We start from the raw sequence: 18,703 nt of genomic DNA on the forward strand, positions 1-18,703 counted from the left end.
ACATGAGATATTATTCCTAAATGGCGTTTATTCCACTACTCTATCTTTGATGTAATTTGTTAGTTTGACATGATCTCAGTGGTGTTTTTTTAATGTTCAGGGAAGCAAATAAGTCAATTAAATAATTGGTAGTTTGATGAAAAGGAAACAGAGTCTGATGTCTGGCTATGAATTTCTTTAATGTTCCCCAGATCAGAGTCACAGCATACAGTGTGTAATAACTTCTAAATAAAGAGAAATATCATCACCTTATTTATATATTTTTACCTTTTTTTTAAATCCATTAATAACATGTTTATTCTTCATCAAGTGTGGCGTTCTGATTCTGAACATATATAGTAAAACAGGGCAACAGGTGTAAATTTGCTTTAGGACCCAGTAAAATTTGTTTATTTTCTGAGAGGAATAATGTGTGCTTCATTTATTCAGTAATCATTAACCTATTAGAGCTGACATATAGAGATCCTCGTGCACTTTTTATGCCATCTTTAATTTGGCATTATTTTCCTTAATTCATTCAAAAATAAAATGTATACTAAAGTGTACAAATGTGACCGTAAAACAATACTTTCCCCCTATTTTAGATATTTAATCTCTACCATCTTTTGGTAAGATTTTAATGCTACAACAAGTTCATGGCAGATGAAAAACTTCTCATAACCACCATGTTTTCCAGTGCCTACTTTGCTTAAATAAATGGGACATTCTAGTCCATCTCCATATCAAAGATTTTTGAAAGCTGGCAGGCTTTGTATCTGAAATGGTCAGCCAATCATACTTGTGCAGAAATATGATTAGCCACGCGATGATTCAAGTGAAATTAGTATGCTACATGATACACATCTCTTTATGCTCAAATATATGAGAGCAATACATCATCTCCATCCTCCGATCTCAAATGAAGCAGCAGAAAGTGAATTTAACAAATGAGATTCATCAATTTTGCTGGTGGCTGAATTAGAACTTGCACCTGTTGTCCTGGTCACAAAAGTATTTCAAATTTCATTCGACCAGAAAGGAAAAACGAAACCAAAAGAAAATAAAAACAAACAAAACATTTAAACAAGTAACTGAATATTTACAAATATTTTCAGTTGATTTGTTCTTACACTTAAAAATGTACAGTTAATTTCTATATCTCCTTCTCTCGCTGTACGCCTACTGAAGACCCAATGAATGGCTCGTAATGGATGTAGAGTCTTTATTCTGTATGTACCACGACATCACACTCTAGTGGTTGAGCGTACAAAAACAAACGAGAGAAATAACAAAAGAGCCGGAACTCATCCCTTAAAACAGTAGTGATTAATAGAACTGAGGTTGTTTTGTACGCAGCTCTAGTCACCTCCACATAGTTTGTTTAAAATGGAGTCAGTTATACCTACAACCACACAAAAGTCCACAGATGGTACATATCCACAGGTCCAACCTACACTCTGGATCTCCAGAAGGTACCTGCAACTGAAGTCTGTTACAATCTCCCTTCACTTATTGTCCGGTTGTTGTTTTCAGTCCACACCGCAGAAGAAAGTTCTGTTTTCATGACTGAACCTCCAGCATGTTTGCTCAGCAATGCTATTAGAGTCTGTTCACGTTTAGTTCATTGTAGTTCTTAGTTCTTGCTCCCTCATGATGGTCCTGGGCATCTCAGACTCAGTACACTGGCAAATGGAGTCAACAGTGAGACAAACAGTCATCCTCCTGTGACACACAGCAGTGGCAGAAAAATATGATAACAAGGCATGAACAGAACACAAGTGATTGTGTTAATCCTGCAGTTACTCTCCAGGGATTCTGAGCCAATCGGTCTTTAACCTTGACATGTATTCTGGAGAAACAAGCTGTAAGATTTGTCTATATATAGATCTGGTTTGCCATGACCACTATTTGCTGTGCTTGTCATAACCTTGTCAAAAAGGTCAAGTGTGCAGTGCAGACAGATATGTAGAAACTGACATTAGGAGTGCTTCCAGCCTCTTCCTAACTATTTTGCACGTAGGTTTTCCTGAATGATAGAGGGCCACCGATGAAGGAGATTTCTGTGTTATGAAGGTTAAAAAACATACTTTTCTCTCACGTTGTGCCTCTCTGTCACATATTCTCTTACCTCACACATTCACATTAACACACATTTACAGCACACCTAGCTATTGCCTAGAAAACACACTCTGTATGTGTGCACACGCGCACAGATACACAAAAAAGATGCTTATTAAACTTGGTTGTCAAAAACCAAATGACGTTGAACTGAAAGAGTAAGGACAGAGAAAGTACAGGAGAGGCCACAGAGAGAGAAAGATGGGCTGAGGTGTAAGAGCATCATTTGTATTTGAGAAATATAATGGTCAGAGACCCACAAAAGAGATGCAAAGCTACATGTGCATTCGCTATTTGCTGTATTTATGCAACTGTCCGGACCATCACAGATGGCTCTGGTAGAGCACTACATGGTTGATGGTCAAATAATAGCACCAACAACTGCATATGAATGTCAAAAAGCATTTAAAAGACTTGCCAATAGCTCTCTTTCTGGATACAGAGAGAGGATACCATCTTATAGAGTGGTCAGACTGAGGAGGATGTTACATTTGGACTAGTGCTGATGAAAACACCACTGCACAGAAGGTTTCTGTAGGCATTTTAAGCAAGCAAACTTAAATCAAAAAAAAAAAAAAAAAAAAAAAAAAACAAGCTGTGGGAGTTTACAGCTCAGTGTCCTTCTTGGTGCTTTAAAATATTTCATGCATAGATCCCACCGAGCAATCCATGTAAATATATATTCATATCATTCTTTTATATATTTGTCTTTATATTTATACATACAAAAATCTTCCTAAGAAACAACACATAGCCAAGTCAAATATGTGTGATAAAATGACACGCACAGAGCGAGAGCGAGAGAAAAAGAGAGGAGGTTGGCACTTTTGTTTTAGTCTTCTGTCAGATGCTGTCATTTTCTCTCATTCTCTGCATCTCTTGTTGCAAGGTATGATTTAATACTTGACACAAGACTGCAGGTAAACACAACACATCCAGCCTTTTATCGAATGCCCCTACAATTCATGTAAAACATAATCCAAGGACACAAAAATCACATTCGGACAGAGCGATGGCCCGGTAATGGAATAACAAAGGAGGGTGATAAAAAGGATGGATGAAATCTGCACTCTGCCAATTTAGTGAGAGAAGAAAAGTGGGTAAATGTCATCATTTCCCCTCATGACATCGGATCAGCTTAGTCAATCACTGATGCACAGTTTTTTTAAGAACAACGTGTAAAAACAAACAGCAAGTTGAATCCAGTACGAGGCTGATGACTTGTCACTGCCGACCCTATCTGTTGCTCATCATCGAGTCTACAAACAGAGCTCCTCTAGTGTGTACAGCTTCTACGAAACCTTGATTGTGTCTATGAGAACGCCAACAGGATGCGCAGTCGCCGCTCAAGGCAGCTAAACCGAGAGCATCTTAAGTCTAGGAGCTTGAAAAGGTGGACAGAGAGAGAAAACTGGATATGTATGAGAGCTAGTCCTACTATACACGGGTGGTGGAGTGAGGGTGGGGTAAGGTGTTGTTGTGGCCGGTGGTTGTAGGGAAGGTGTTGAAGGCATGGAGGGGTTGCATGCCAGTAATGGTGCTGGGAATCATGGTGATAGTGTTGGGGGTCATGAGCGGAACATCGTCGGGGGCCCGCCGAAGTGCCAATGTGTAGTCGGGTGGGCATGCGGGGCGTAAAATATCATGCGGTCGCAACGGCTCCATGTCATGGTGGGCATCGTGCTCCGAGTGCTTCATTTGCAGGGACATGATCTCTTCCTCTTGGCTGTGTGCTAAGTCATTAGCAGGTACGCCTCGCTGGGGGGACAGTCGGTGCCGTCGCATCTCATGCCGTTTGTCGCGTTTGTAGTAAAGCGCGGCGAAGGCAAGGATGTTGAGGAACAGGAGCGATGCGCCGACAGCTACCGTCACGCTCAGTTCTGTAGAGTAGTCCCGGGTGTCGCTTGGGAAGGGCGGGAACCGAGGGGGCTCTGAGCCGTCTGGGTCCGATTCTGTAGGAAAGGTTGGGATGGGATGGCGTGTCGTTCGGGGTCCCGGGCGGGCGGTTCTTGGAGGCAGTCGGGTTGTGGCTGTGCTGAAGATTGGTTCGTCATGAAGGTTGTGGAGGTGAGGAACCAGTTCCAGCCAGAAGGCCACCTTATTTGCTCGGTAGTTGTCCCGGATGCGAGGCTTCAGGCCAATGTGGAGATACTGCTTGTCTTTGGAGTTGAACTTGGTCCAGATCACTTCCTCGAAACGGTTGGGCTTGGTGTGGATGAACTTGGTGTCCTGAGGAACAGGCAAGTTGGGATCCCTAGGGAAAACAGATATCATGTGTCAAAAGGGTATTTTAATGAATTTTAAAATGACTTTTTAAATCAAATTGGAATTTAAAAGAGAACACAGAACTGCAATTTGAACTTGGGCCAGGTGATAATTGACATTTGATGTTTATTGGGGGAAACAATATATAATAAACATTTGAGAAATTGTCAAAATTTAGCCAACATCTAGACAATCTTCAAGACTTAAGTCTGCTAAATTGGAACAACTAATTTTGTACTTTAATTGTACTTTAGTTGCGCTGAAATCCAACTTAATATATACTTAAGTATATTTATGCTTTGATTATACACTTTAAATATCTTGCATTTACAGACTGATATTTATCAAACATACAGTCCTTACCAGTATTGACATTAAAACACATTTTAGGCTTAATATTAAGAAATGTGCATTGTACACAAGTTGTACTCCAAGTAAAGTTTAATTATACTTTTTATATCAGTAGGCCTCAAGCGATACACCAGTAAATATTTAAACATATTTTAACTATACCGTGTATGAAATAAATGCATTTTAAATCTGTTAGTCAACAATAGAAATGGATCAAAACCTTTTATCAAAGTTGTCCTAACAGCTAAAACCATAACGTGTTCTTGCCTTGGGATAAATCTGATGAGCTTTTTTGATCCACTTCAAACGTTGACTAAATGCAGCCAAGATATTTTTTAAAAAAGTTTTAATTTATACAGAATATACAGCAACTTCTGTTGTGCAGCACTTTCTTTCACCCCAAACTAATGCAGTAAGTTACTGTTAATATTTAATTGCTATATTTCTGAATTAATTTTATTAGATACTATTTTTGATTAAAAAAAACATTAAAAATAACATAACTGTCATAACTTGGTTACATTAATTCTCAAGGTCTAACAAACATGTGCAATTTCCGTCCCCATTAACTGTACGAAATTATAAATATCATAACATTACAAATATCATAATCTATTTTGAATGATACGGAAAAAAATGTCATGATGATATCTTTTGCCGTATCGCCCATTCCCAATTTTAATGTCAAAAAAATAAACGTTTCGAGCATTATTTTTTAACGTGATTTCAAAGAAACGAGCTGTTTAAAGAGAAAGAACGCTATACATTATATTCATTCTCACCCCGTCTTGGCGAAGTTGGTCCAGTATGTCATCACCACAGCGCTAAGCATGACATCATTTTTGGAGAAGTTGCAAGGGAAGAGGTCTGTTGCTCCAATCATGGGCACACCGAACACATACGGTATCTCATCCCCGTGCGCAGCGTCTGCCCACTCGGGCCGCGTCTCTGTTTGGCAGTGGTGATAGAAGGTGTAGAAGTAGACGGGTGACTGGTACTCCGCGTGGAGCTTGGCAGTAGCGACGGCTGGCGCAACCCACTGGTGATCAGTGAACAATGCCAGGAGAGTCTTGCGCCTCATTTCCCCATTGTCTCGGTCCGCCCAGTCTGTGTACATGAACTTAATAGTCTCCCTCAAGATGTCTTTACCTGCAAAAAGATGTAGAATAATTACAGTAAAGAAAGAACAGACAAGAGTTTTGTGCGTCTACGAATATGTTTGTCTTATGAACTTTCAAGAGAAAATCCACCCATGAATGCATGCTATTTAAAAAAAATAACTATATGTAATAGCTGACATCCATAGGACATTAAATACCAGACAGAGCTTAGCCTGAGCCAGGATTAGGCCGTAATTCAATTAAGGCATTTAAGTATTTTTATAAACATGCATTACTGATGTGCATCTTAAGACAAAACAAAAGCACTGGCCTGTTTAAGATCAAACAGCGCGAGTTTCTTTCAGTTGAAACAGCTCAGGATTTAGTCTAATACTATGCTTGAGACTTGTTTGTGAAACCGGCCACAAAAATAGCATTGCTTGTCGTTTATCGCCCTCTGGTGGAAATGGAAAATGTTAACATCATCACCCACTAAAGAGAATATACCTAGTACCAATTGCTTCTTTGTACTCAGCATTGCCCTTCATTAAAAGCCAGAAGAATGTTACCCAACCATACTCGTGTCCTCACCAGGCAAAAGAAATGTAAGAACTACAAGGGCTGCTCTGCATTGCAATGCAGATTCCCAATTTAATTTAAACATTCATTTTTCACCCTTATAAAGCTGACAAACTTTGGCACAATTTAATACGAATTATGCTAATATAGTAACCGAAGTATTCATTTTTCTTTCTAATGATAAATGGTTAAACAGACAAGAAAAACAGGCTTACAAGTCCAATAAAAAGGAGACTTAAGATCTCACCTTTAGGATATCCATATAGGTTATCCACAAAGTTGGAAATAGTGTAGTCAAAAGCTGCAGCTGAAATGCCTTCTTCACTCTCAGTGCCCCCATCATCCACGAACTTCAGCCCCTCCCCTTGATTTACGCCAATCAGAAGGTCGTAGTTCAAGAACTCCCCCTAGTGGAGAAAGAATTGAACATTCTCTGACAAACTCATTGCAAGTAACCAGTAGTGAAAAAAAAAAAAAAAAAAAAAAAAAAGATTTCATTCATATATGGCGTTCTTTAACTTTTGTAAGTAACTTAGAACTTAGTTTTAAAGGGTAGATTATAATAGCTTTAAACTTGGTCATGTATCTCTAATTAAATATTCCTATTTTAGAAATGTTAAATTAGACATTATTATTAGTTAGGTTTGTCCCCTATACCCAGACATTATATATTTCTCACTTTAATAAATGTATAAAATGTGTTAATATCTGGGAAATTTTGCTTTGTACTTTTTCATGAGATCTTAAAAAAAAAAGACCTTTTCCTGAGATCTGAAATTCCTCCCATAAACACCCAATTATTTTGGTCTTTATTTTAAATTATTTTTAATAATTGAGAACAAAGAAGTGGCCATTTTAAAGATTATGAATATCATTCGTTAATAAAAAAACGATCAATTAAAGGAAAAGAAAAAAGTTGAAATTATTCAAGAATGTACTGACTTCAATCACCCACATTTACGGCACTGTTGTATAACACAATAGCACATGACGGCATATCAAAAGTAAAAGGTGTCACTCATTTTCATGGAACATTCAGCCTGCAGTTACAAAAGTAGAAGCTTTGTAGAAGTATGAAGCTTTATTCAAAATCCTGTGCTTGAAGGTCTCTAAGATTTGATTTAAAAGGTAGTTTGGGTGGTTTACTGGAAAGATATGCTGAATTATGAATTAACATAAGTCTTGGAAACCTTCCCCACAAATGGAAGAAATCTCAAGGTCACCTGTTGCATCAGGATCTCGGGGTCATCCGGCACAACGTCTCCGTCCATCACTGGTCCAAATGCAATGTGGTAGCGGGCCGGCTGGATGTCCTGATCCACCAACTCTCTGAAATTTTTCCTGCGGAGACAATCCACCAGATCTGCGGTCTCCCCATATGTGCATCCCACTTTACGGGCCAGAATCTTAGTGTACTTCAAGGGCTGGTAACTAATGGACCAGCTGGAGATGGCTGAACCACTCTGAGCAATGGCTCTCTGAAACAGGCCTGGGATTAGAGGGAACAATATTTTATTAGAATAAATAATGTAATATGCCCCTAACTGTTCACCATCATAATTTGGTATGAAATGGATTTCATCCTGATTTCATTCATGATGTGTGACAAATGAAGTATATATATATATCTCATGCAGTCTCAAAAATGATATGAGGTCATAAAAGCTACATGCATACTAATTAGCAAAAGGATTTTTAAAAACAGTATTTAAAAGGATATGAAGTTTTCCTTAATGTTATTTCTGTCAACCAATTTTTAATAGTGATATAATAGTACAATGTAGCATGATTATTTAAATGTTATGTTGTATATTCTGTATATCTTCTTTATTGAATGGATTATTTTTAGTAGCGCTTAACACAGTGTCAGCTGGAATTGCATCAGTGAAAAATGGAGAAGAAAATGAGAATTGGGTTTGGCACAAACAACATTTTTCAGTGATTATTGAGATAACATTGTACTAATTCCATCTTGCATTGAAATATTAACAGTAAATCTATTATTCTCTTGTAGCCTTTTCACTTACAAACACTTTACAAACAAAGCCTTTTTCTTATTCTCAGGAGAAGTGTAAAACATATTACCAAAGGGCTCGTCTTTTCTTTGTTCTGCCCTCCTTCGTTCCTTTCTGTCTTTTTAATTATTGAAGAGCATGTTACCTTTCCCAGAGAAATCAATATGGAGCTACTGAAGCTTTGTCTCCGCTAACACGCCTGTGCTTTTCTCTTTACCTAGCTTGTCCAAACAGATATTTAGTTAAGCGGTGCTCAAAATCCCTTATAATTTTTTTTTCCTTTGCTCCATTTCAGTGAACTCTATTAATTTTCTTAACCTTAAAGGGATAGTCCATGTAAAAATGAACATTCATAGTTTATTCACAAGTAATTCTAAATAGGCATATATTTATTTGTATTAACCACAAAAAAGATATTTAGCAGTAAGATAACAAACTGTTTTGATCCCCTTTGGTTTTATTTTTTTGTCTATACAAAGTCAGTGAGACTGAAAGTGATCAGTTACTAACATTCTTCAGATTATCTTCTTTTTTTGTATGTTCCATACGAGTTTGGAATGACATGAGGTCAAGGAAACAATGACATAATTTTCTTTTTTAGGTGGACTACCCCTTTAACACTTACCTGCATACCTTTACTTGTTTATCTCTTCCTGTTTCAGTTGGCTTGGGCTCCTTACAGGCAAATAACATGACTGGTTTCTCCAGGGTAAAAACTGTCATGACTTACCTGCTGTGATTGACAGTTGAGGGCTGTAGGACTGATGTTAGGTGAGGATGACAGTGATGATGAAGATGGTTCGGATAAAGGTGGACGTTTTTGACGAGCAATGCAACAGAACACAGTTGGACAGGACTGTGAGACACTTTGTGAGGTAACACACACACACACACGTAGCATTAATAATGAGATGGAAACCCGTGCAGGGATTGTATTAGTCTGTTAAAGCATTACCACATATGCACACACACACTTGTTTTACCCTCAGAGTGGTGGGACAGGATGAGTAGATTGACACAAGACGCTCCAGCCCCAGAGCCAAAGATAGTGATCCGTTCAGGGTCTCCACCGAAGTGTCCAATATTCTCATTCAGCCAACGCAAGGCCTGGATTTGATCCAAAAGGCCATAGTTGCCTTTTGCAGACTGATCTCCTGTGCTAAGAAAACCTGTAGCAAAGTAGAGGAGAAATGGATGGAAGGGGAGGAATGAAAATACAGAGAGCTTTGTTAATGAAGAGCATTCATTTCATTGTTATCAGTGCGGCGTAATACACCTTTTATGCCTTTTCACACACATTTACAGAGTTTTTATTACTAAACCATAATTTTTGCACAATTAGTTGAAGAATATTATGTTATGATTTCGAAACGATATTAATATGCCGGGAGATTTGACAACTGATGCTTCTGAATGTTAGCATCACACATATCCAGTTTCATATCTATGGGTGTTCAAAGAGGGAAGGTTTACTCATGTGATACGTCATTGCCTTGATGATAGAAAAAGCTCTGTTTAGAATCCTCTGTAACTGCAGATCAACAAAATGGATCAATGCTTTTGCATTTGTTAATTGTTTGGTAGGTTTAGGTCTGGATTTGGTGCATGGCATATTTACAACATGATACAGCATTGACTCTTAGTGACAGTCCCCGGATATTTGAATTCTGAAAAATGTGCAACGGTCCACATACTAAAGCTGTGTTTTAGCACCATTCAGTGGACATTTCTCTTTGAAACTGCCTTCGAAACTTGAAGGTAGGTACATAAGAAACGGTGTTGCACACTTGTAGTGTATAAACTAGGTTTATATATTATTATGAGGTCAGGTTGAAAGAACTATATGCACTAAATTACTAATACTAAAACAAATAAATTATATAAATAATAACTGAGATTTAAAAACTAATAAAAATTATAAAAGCATATTAAACAATTACTGAAACTTAAAAAAAAAATATTAAATTGAAATACTATAAAGCATATAAAAATACTGGAATAATTAATAGAGAATAGGGATGTGCGTCTCCATACAAATCTCAATGCATAGTTAACAATACGATACATTTAAGATAAATTTGAAGCAGCTACTAGCGCGATGCGTTATGATTCACCCTTATCAGTATCAAATTAACTTAAGTGCCTTTTGGCTTCTAATGCCTTGATCTCTGTAGTGTTGTGATACATCATACATTTTTGCATTTACATAGCAGCAATGGTGATGAGAGAATGTGCTAGAGAAACGTTTGGAAAGGAGAAATCAATCTACATACAAAATATCAGTCACAAAAATGTTTGGTATAGTGCATCTACTAATAATTGTATATAAATATTTTTTTAATATGTAAGAAACAATGCATCACAATGCAGATTCAAACTTGTATCTTATGCACACTTTTTTAAATCGATGCATCGCATTATTAACTTTGTGAGTCTATGCGAATCAGTTAATCTTATCATCCCTAATACATCAGATTCTATTTGTTTATAAGTAAATAATCTATAAAACTGAAAAATAAGAACAAAGTAGGAAAAACCGACAAAAAAAACAAAACTATAAAATACATTTGTTTTGGCAAATGACCACTGATCTTAGCAGGGTAAGAATGAAAGAGAGAGAAAGAGAGGGAGAAAGGGAGAGAGAGGCATGGCTGAGACAGAGGGTGAGTGAGTGGGTGCTCTAATTTGGAAAAAATGTTTCATCTCCCTCCAAGTCACCAGGAACTTTACTGATCAAAGTCACACACACAGACAGAGAGAGAGACAGAAGCATATCTTGCACATGTAGAAATATTCCAATGGAAATAAAATGTGTATATCAAACTAGCCTTTCTGCATTTTGCCTAGTCAGTTAATGACTTAACATTAGTGCTGTAAAACAATAATATTGATTAATTGCATCCAAAATGAAATATATATATACACACACACACACACACAGTGGTACGCAAGGTTTTTTTTTCATGATTTTCCTTTATAAATCATTGGTTGTCTGGATAAGAAATTTCAGTTAAATATATCATACAGGAGACAAACACAGTGATATTTGAGAAGTGAAAAACCATATATGATTTATGGAAAGTGTGCAAGAATTAAACAATTAGCCATCTGCATAAATTTAGGCACCACAAAAAATTTTTTGCATCCTCCTTTTGCAAAAATAACAGCCTCTAAACGCTTCCTATAGCTTCAAATTAGAGTCTGGATTCTGGCAGAAGGTATTTTAGACCATTCTTCTTTACAAAACATGTCCAGTTCAGTAAGGTTTCAGTGCACGGACAGCCCACTTTAAAAATCACACCACAAATTTTCAATAATATTCAGGTCTGGGGACTGAGATGGCCATTCCAGAACGTTGTACTTGTTTCTCTGCATGAATGCCTTAGTAAATTTTGAGCAGTGTTTAGGGTCGTTGTCTTGTTGAAAGATCCAGCCCCGGTGCAGCTTCAACTTTGTCACTGATTCCTGGACATTGTTCTCCAGAATCTGCTGATATTGAGTGGAATCCATGCGACCCTCAACTTTAACAAGATTCCCAGTCCCTGCACTGGCCACACAGCCCCACAGCATGATGGAACCGCCACCAAATTTTACTGTAGGAAGCAAGTGTTCCATAATGCTATGTTGTTTTTCCACCATGCATAACACCCCTTGTTTTGCCCAAATAACTCTATTTTAGTTTCATCAGTCCACAGCACCTTATTCCAAAATGAAGCTGGCTTGTCCAAATGTGCTTTAGCAAACCTCAGGCGACACCGTTTGTGGTGTGTGCAAAGAAAAGGCTTTTTCCGCATTACTTGTCCATACAGCATCTCCTTGTGTAAAGTGTGCTGAATAGTTGAATGATGCACATTGACACCATCTGCAGCAAGATGATGTTGTAGATCTTTGGAGCTGGTCTGTGGGTTGACTGTGACTGTTCTCACCATCCTGTGCCTCTGCTTATCTGAGATTTTTCTTGGTCTGCCACTTCGGGCCTTAACTAGAACTGTGCCTCTGGTCTTCCAATTCATCACAATGTTCCTCACAGTTGAAACTGAGAGCTTAAATCTCTGAGACAGCTTTTTGCATCCCTCCCCTAAACCATGATGTTCAACAATCTTTGTTTTCAGGTCATCTGAGAGTTGTTTTGAGGCTCCCATGTTGCCACACTTTAGAGAAGATGCAAAGAAGAGAAACACTTACAATTGGCCTCCTTTAAATACTTTCTCATGATTGGATTCACCTGTGTATGGAGGTCAAGGGTCACTGAGGTTACCAAACCAATTTTGAGATCTAATAATTAGTGCTAAAGGTATTGAAATCAATAAAATGACAAGGGTGCCTACATTTATGCACATGGCTAATTTTGTTTAAATAATTCTTGCACACTTTCTATAAATCATATAAAGTTTATTTCACTTCTCAAATATCACTGTGTTTGTCTCCTGTATGATATATTTAACTGAAATTTCTTATCCAGACAACCAATGATTTATAAAGGAAAATCAAGCTACAATCATTTCACAACAATGTAAAAGTCTTTACAACTTAACATAAAATAATAAAGGAAGCATCTTAACTAAACCCAAACTATAAACTAATTTATAGATTTCAACCACCCTGTCAAAAGCTATTCTCAGTCTTATTATAGGCTAGGAAAAATGAAAAAGGGAGATGATATCTTAGTAGACAGAATGTTACGCAAACATCAAACTCTGATGTGCCTTGATGCTTTCCTACATCCATATACTGCCTGTAAAAGTGTTTCTTTCAGCTTTCAGACAGCTGTATTCTCAATTCTCAAAAATACATGAGCACATACACTAAACTCTTCTTACACTCCTCACCCATGACCTTTCTGCTGGGTTTCTGTGAATATCATGACACTACCTGAATTCATAAGTACTGTGTGACAGTCTGAGGTTGCTATGAGAGATAAGAGAGGTCAGATTGTGGTTGTGGAAGGACAGTTAACAATGTAGATTTATCTATCACAGAGTTCAGAGCTTGACAGCTGTGTTTTCACATGATCCTCATTTGCTATTAATAAAATAACCATGAACACACACACACACACACACACACACACACACACACACACACACACAAAACCATACGTACTTCCACATTATTTCACAATTTTTGGGGTATTACATGAAGATATTTACATTTTTAGGATGGACCTATCAAACATTCATAAATTTGTTAGTATGCAAAATGTTTGACAATTTATATAAAACTGGTTTCATGTATAATGCACACATAATTTCAGGGCATTTAGCATGCCCATGATGAAATGATGGAGCCATCATACCATTGCTTGATTCGCATAAATTCTTCAGTGAACTGTTTGCTAAAACAACTCAAAAAGCACAATGAAATAAATGGTGCTAACAGCGGCGCACGGTTCATTCTTAGTGAATTGCTCCCAAAGTGAACCATTATTATGACAATTTTTAATCAATTCCAACCCCTTAGTACACTATTAGCATGCAGTCCGCATCCACATTCAGAATGCAGAGAGAGATATTTGGATTATTCCTCAAAGAGCATCAAAATAGACTGTGCAAAAACATCACATCAAAGAGCGTCAGTTACGGAAATGAGATTATCTGCGGCTGTTTAGATTTATTACGTCACCTTTAGTAGATCTCTCGCAGCAGTCAAATGATTTGCCAGTATAATGCAACCTCTTGCTCAAACATGTCCCTTGGCCTCAAAATCTACTAGTGAACCTTAAAATAACAAAGTTAAATTGTTTTTTGGCCTAAGCTTTGTGAGCAGCCATTAACACCACCACGGTCATTACTGTGCTTTCACCCCCTAACATCTTCTGCTTTAGATTTATCTTCATTATGGTTATTTTCTAAGCCCTGTCAGCCACATTATCCCGGTGAAGTCTGTGTGTGTGCGTGTATGTGCATATGACTCTGTAAAATTGTCTTTAAAAGACTCCTCAGCAGAAATTTGGACTGGAAAATAAGATCCCACTTTTAAGATTAACTTCTGTGGCTGTGTGTGTGTTTGTGTGTGTGTGTGTGTGTTTGTGTGTGCACAATGCCTGTTGAACTGCATGGAAGACCTTAAGTGACATTTCCTATAATGGCACAACTAATTATTATATATCATCATGATGTTAAATTATACCTGTTTTGACATTTGACATTTTTTAATCATTTTCTAAATGCCTAGATTTGAACAGAAAAACAATGTCTACAAGTATTTCAACCATTTAATAGGAACAACAACAGATTGATTTGTCATTCTTACAGAAATGACATTTTCATGCTATCATCAGTTATATATGTCATAACATAGTAAATAAAAGAGTAAACCCGCTATTTCTGTTTTATTCCCTTTTTTTATTTCTAAAGATAGAAATCACATTAGTTAAATTTCTCACAATATCACATCTAAGGGAACAAGGGTGAATTTTTAATTATTACACCATTTTGAGCAGATGTTGTTGTGTTTTCCATATCCCCGGGTGCTACAATATTAAACTTCTGACATGTAAAAATAGTTAATATTGTATATTAAGAAACTGTCCAGGTGTTTCTTAATTTTTCCCTTTCCTCTTTGTTTCAAACAAAACATGTTGTCTTGGGTCTTTTCATTTAGTGAATCATTTTACCACATAATATCAATTTTTCATCCTGTTAGTCTTTTGTAATTTCTCTTTATATAAGCCAGTTGCTTAAAGACATCATCCTCAGGAAGGAACAATATAATTTGAGGCGGTAAAACAGCAGCATAAACATGATGTTTTGAGGAATTAGCTGGTTTATTTCAAGCTTTGGTATTTAATTTTTATACAACGGTAATGATGACAACATAATTACTAAAGACGTTAAAAATGTCAAGTCAACACCATCATGTAAGCTACATGATGGTGTTGACTTGACATTTTTAACGTCTTTTAACGTCATAATTCTTAGTCACCAAAAATGGCTATGATTAGACCTTTTTTTCATTTTGTCCTGCAGTTGTCTTGTAATGGTGTAAAACGTTGGCGTAAAGTGGCTTAGATACAGGTACAGCAAGGTACATTTCTGATAATTTGGTATAGCCTTATATTTAAATTTCTCCACATATTCAAGTTACAGAGTTTTAAAGGCACTGTATAACAGGAATAACCCAGATGATTTTATTTCGCCTCCCATACAATGATGCCCACCTGTGTTGACTGACTCCATATGTTGTTGCTATAAATGGCAGTGTAAAAACAATGCACTTAAAATACACAGATCTATATATAGAACATTTCTAAGAGTAAGCTCATGCGGCATTGAATATTTGACTTTAACATCATGCACTGCTGCTATTTGAATACATGAATGCTTAGTAACAACATACTGTGCACTAGTGAGTATTGATATGTGTGTATGTGTGTGTGGTTGCTTACAGTTTTCTGGCATGATTCCCACTGTGCTTGCAGGGACAAGAATGAAACAGCCACAAACACACACACACACACACACACACACACACACACACACAGACACAGATGCACACATACTGTACAGTACATGCAACAACAGATGGAAGGGATGAACACACGAGCCTGCTATAAAAACTGTTTACTGAATGTAAGCACAGAGATGTGTGCACAGATCTGTATAACTGCTTTGTTAGAATGAGATATAGACCAAAATGATGGGGTGGGATCTTTTTTTTGCTTTCTATTTCTCTGTCTGATTCTTTTTTCTTTCTCTTTCTCTTTCCCTCCCTCTTCCATTTACTCTCATTTGCCGTGCCCTCACACACTCTACTGGCCCTCCTGCCCAGGGTAATGGGGAGTGAAATAGGGGTGACAGTGGGCATTTGTAGTCCGGCACTGCATGATGGAACACAGAACACACAAACACTCGTACACACACCTCCACAGGTGCTCTAAATGCCAGTGGGGACCCCACAGTGCGTCTGCAGTATCAGAGCTTTAGAAAAGAGTAAAGGCATAATGTATTTGAACACTCACTCCAGATAAAACAACACTCATTTAAAACACAGTCTGCCAGGCTTGCACAGTTCAAGAACAGATGTGCTCACTGTTTAAGTAATGTGTGTATGAGTGTCAGGGTCGTGCGTCATTCAGAACTGAATTGAGCATGCTATTGACATTTCAATTCATTTTCTGAATTTGAATTGAGGCAGCATACAGGGTGCGGAACTGCAGCTTACAGTTTTTCTCAATTGCTTTGGCTCAATTCTCGGATGACTTTTCTGTAAATCTGATGGAAAGATGTATAATTACAATGAATTGTGAAGAAATTTGTGTAGCCAATTCTAAAAAAAAATGTCTTGATTTGTTTGAAAAGTTTGTTTAAAAGTTAAAGTTTAAAAACGCTTAAATTTAAGGCATTATAGACAGAAAAACAATAAATATGGCTAGATTGACCGATAGATAAACAGAGAAACAGATAGATAGAGACAGTCAGAGATAGATAGATTGATCGAAAGATAGATTGATTGGAAGATAGATAGATATATAGATAGATAGATATAGATGAATAGATAGATAGATAGATAGATAGATAGATAGATAGATAGGTCTGACTGACTGTTCTGATCCTTTGCAAAGAATCACTTGAAAACAAAAAAAGTCTGAATGGAAATGACAACTTTTGTGAATCAGTAAATTAAATAATATTATTTTGAGATGAGAGAACTGTGGGTGGATGGCTAATGATTAATAATTAACATTCTGGCTCCTTTGTGTTTAACAGATGGCGGTTGAACCATAAATACCATCTCTTAACATCCTGACTCTGTCTTTCTCCATCTCCTCTGAACTTTTGTGCATTACTGTCACATTTTGTTCTGCAATGTGCGAGACTGACCCCGCGTGACCGCTTCCCTGAGAGCGTCCGGGCAGCATCATGCTTCAGTGGCTACATGACTTCCTGTGATCCCACGCAGCGTTTCCTCCTACAGCTCTGAACATTCCATCCTCTTTCTCTTTGCTTTCATGGCACTCAGGCCAGCAGTGGCTCAAACACTCAAACAAATCTTTTTCCACTCATACCCTCTCATTCTCTCCCCTGCCTTCTTGCCTTGCAGCATAATTAAAAAATGCAAATGATATGATAAACTACAATTCATTTTGATGCTGCAGATTGCAGCCGTTTGTGCCGAATGTGGCGAATATTTGAATAAATCTGTCTGATAACAAGCTGTGTGTGCTGATAAGCATGAAACTAAGGGGGCCAAGAATATGAGGCTACATCTGTTTGATGCAAAAAGGTGGAGAATCTAGACATGGAGATGCTGGCTGGAAAGTCAAAAGGTCAGAACTGTGTTGGCATATTCAGGTGAACCTGTAAAAGAAGTCTGGGTCAAATTTAATCCCCAAAATAAGAGAGAAAATTTTAAATACAAGAATAATATGAATAAGTTAGGACTACGTATGTAACAATTCTTATTACCATATTTTTTTTCTCACTTGTTAATATGTGGACAATAATTTTTTTGCATTGTGATAATATATATATAAAAAAAAAAAAAAAAAAAAAAAAAAAAAAAAAAATAAAAATATATATATATATATATATATATATATATATATATATATATATATATATATATATATATATATATATATATATATATATATATATATATATATTTTGATGACCAAAGACAATTTTCTTCTTCTCTACATACCATTGATCTGTCCATACACAATATTCTATTAAACTGTATACGTAACTACTCTTAGTCTGTCCAATTTCTTTTTCTTTGCTCCAAAAAAAGGTCAGTCAAAATTTTGTAGAGTTTCAATGATGGAAGTGAAAGCGATGGTTCATGCATTCATAACTCACACTATAAATAAATGAATACAATAAATTATACATTAATGTCATAATGTTTTTCTTCATTATTGGGAATATTTCAGCATGAAAAAGAAGATAAAATGATGTGTACTCACGCACATTGCCCAGACTACTGTTGAGCCTTTCAAAATTCTCAAAATTTTTATAATGTTTTGAGACTGGCTGACATTTCTAAATGATTGTCTATAAAAACAAATGGCTCATAAATACAGATTAGAATCCCTCAGTTTCATATTTTTAAGTTAATACTTTACATTGTCTGACCAGATGAAAAAAAGAGATAGAGAAAGAAAAAAGTAAGAATGAGAAAAAAAGATAGTTAGGAAGAAGAACTATAATATGGAAGATGCTAAAGAGTCTGGTTCACACGATTGCCCATTTTGATAAAGAACCATCTAATTAGACAGAAAGAGAGCATCTGATCGACATGTAAATCTGCGTTTATCTAAAATAAATGATACCACAAAAATAGACGGATGAA

At 36.8% G+C, this 18,703-nt stretch overlaps 1 protein-coding gene across 4 annotated transcripts in view; it reads right to left on the bottom strand.

Annotated features, from left to right (window-relative positions):
- Positions 1–160: 160 nt before the first annotated feature.
- nlgn2a (neuroligin 2a) overlaps positions 161–18,703 on the bottom strand; it is a 149,521-nt gene continuing 130,978 nt past the window's right edge. For all 4 annotated transcript variants that reach the window (XM_043243949.1, XM_043243951.1, XM_043243950.1 and 1 more), the window contains 5 exons: positions 9,391–9,576; positions 7,616–7,881; positions 6,640–6,799; positions 5,496–5,862; positions 161–4,351 (listed from right to left, as the gene is read on the bottom strand). In XM_043243949.1, coding sequence (XP_043099884.1) covers positions 3,535–4,351; positions 5,496–5,862; positions 6,640–6,799; positions 7,616–7,881; positions 9,391–9,576 — 1,796 coding nt within the window. In that variant the 3' untranslated portion in view covers positions 161–3,534. The remainder of the gene's footprint in view (positions 4,352–5,495; positions 5,863–6,639; positions 6,800–7,615; positions 7,882–9,390; positions 9,577–18,703) is intronic.

The sequence above is a fragment of the Puntigrus tetrazona genome, chromosome 7 (assembly GCF_018831695.1).
Source record: "Puntigrus tetrazona isolate hp1 chromosome 7, ASM1883169v1, whole genome shotgun sequence".
Taxonomy (NCBI): Eukaryota; Metazoa; Chordata; class Actinopteri; order Cypriniformes; family Cyprinidae; genus Puntigrus; species Puntigrus tetrazona.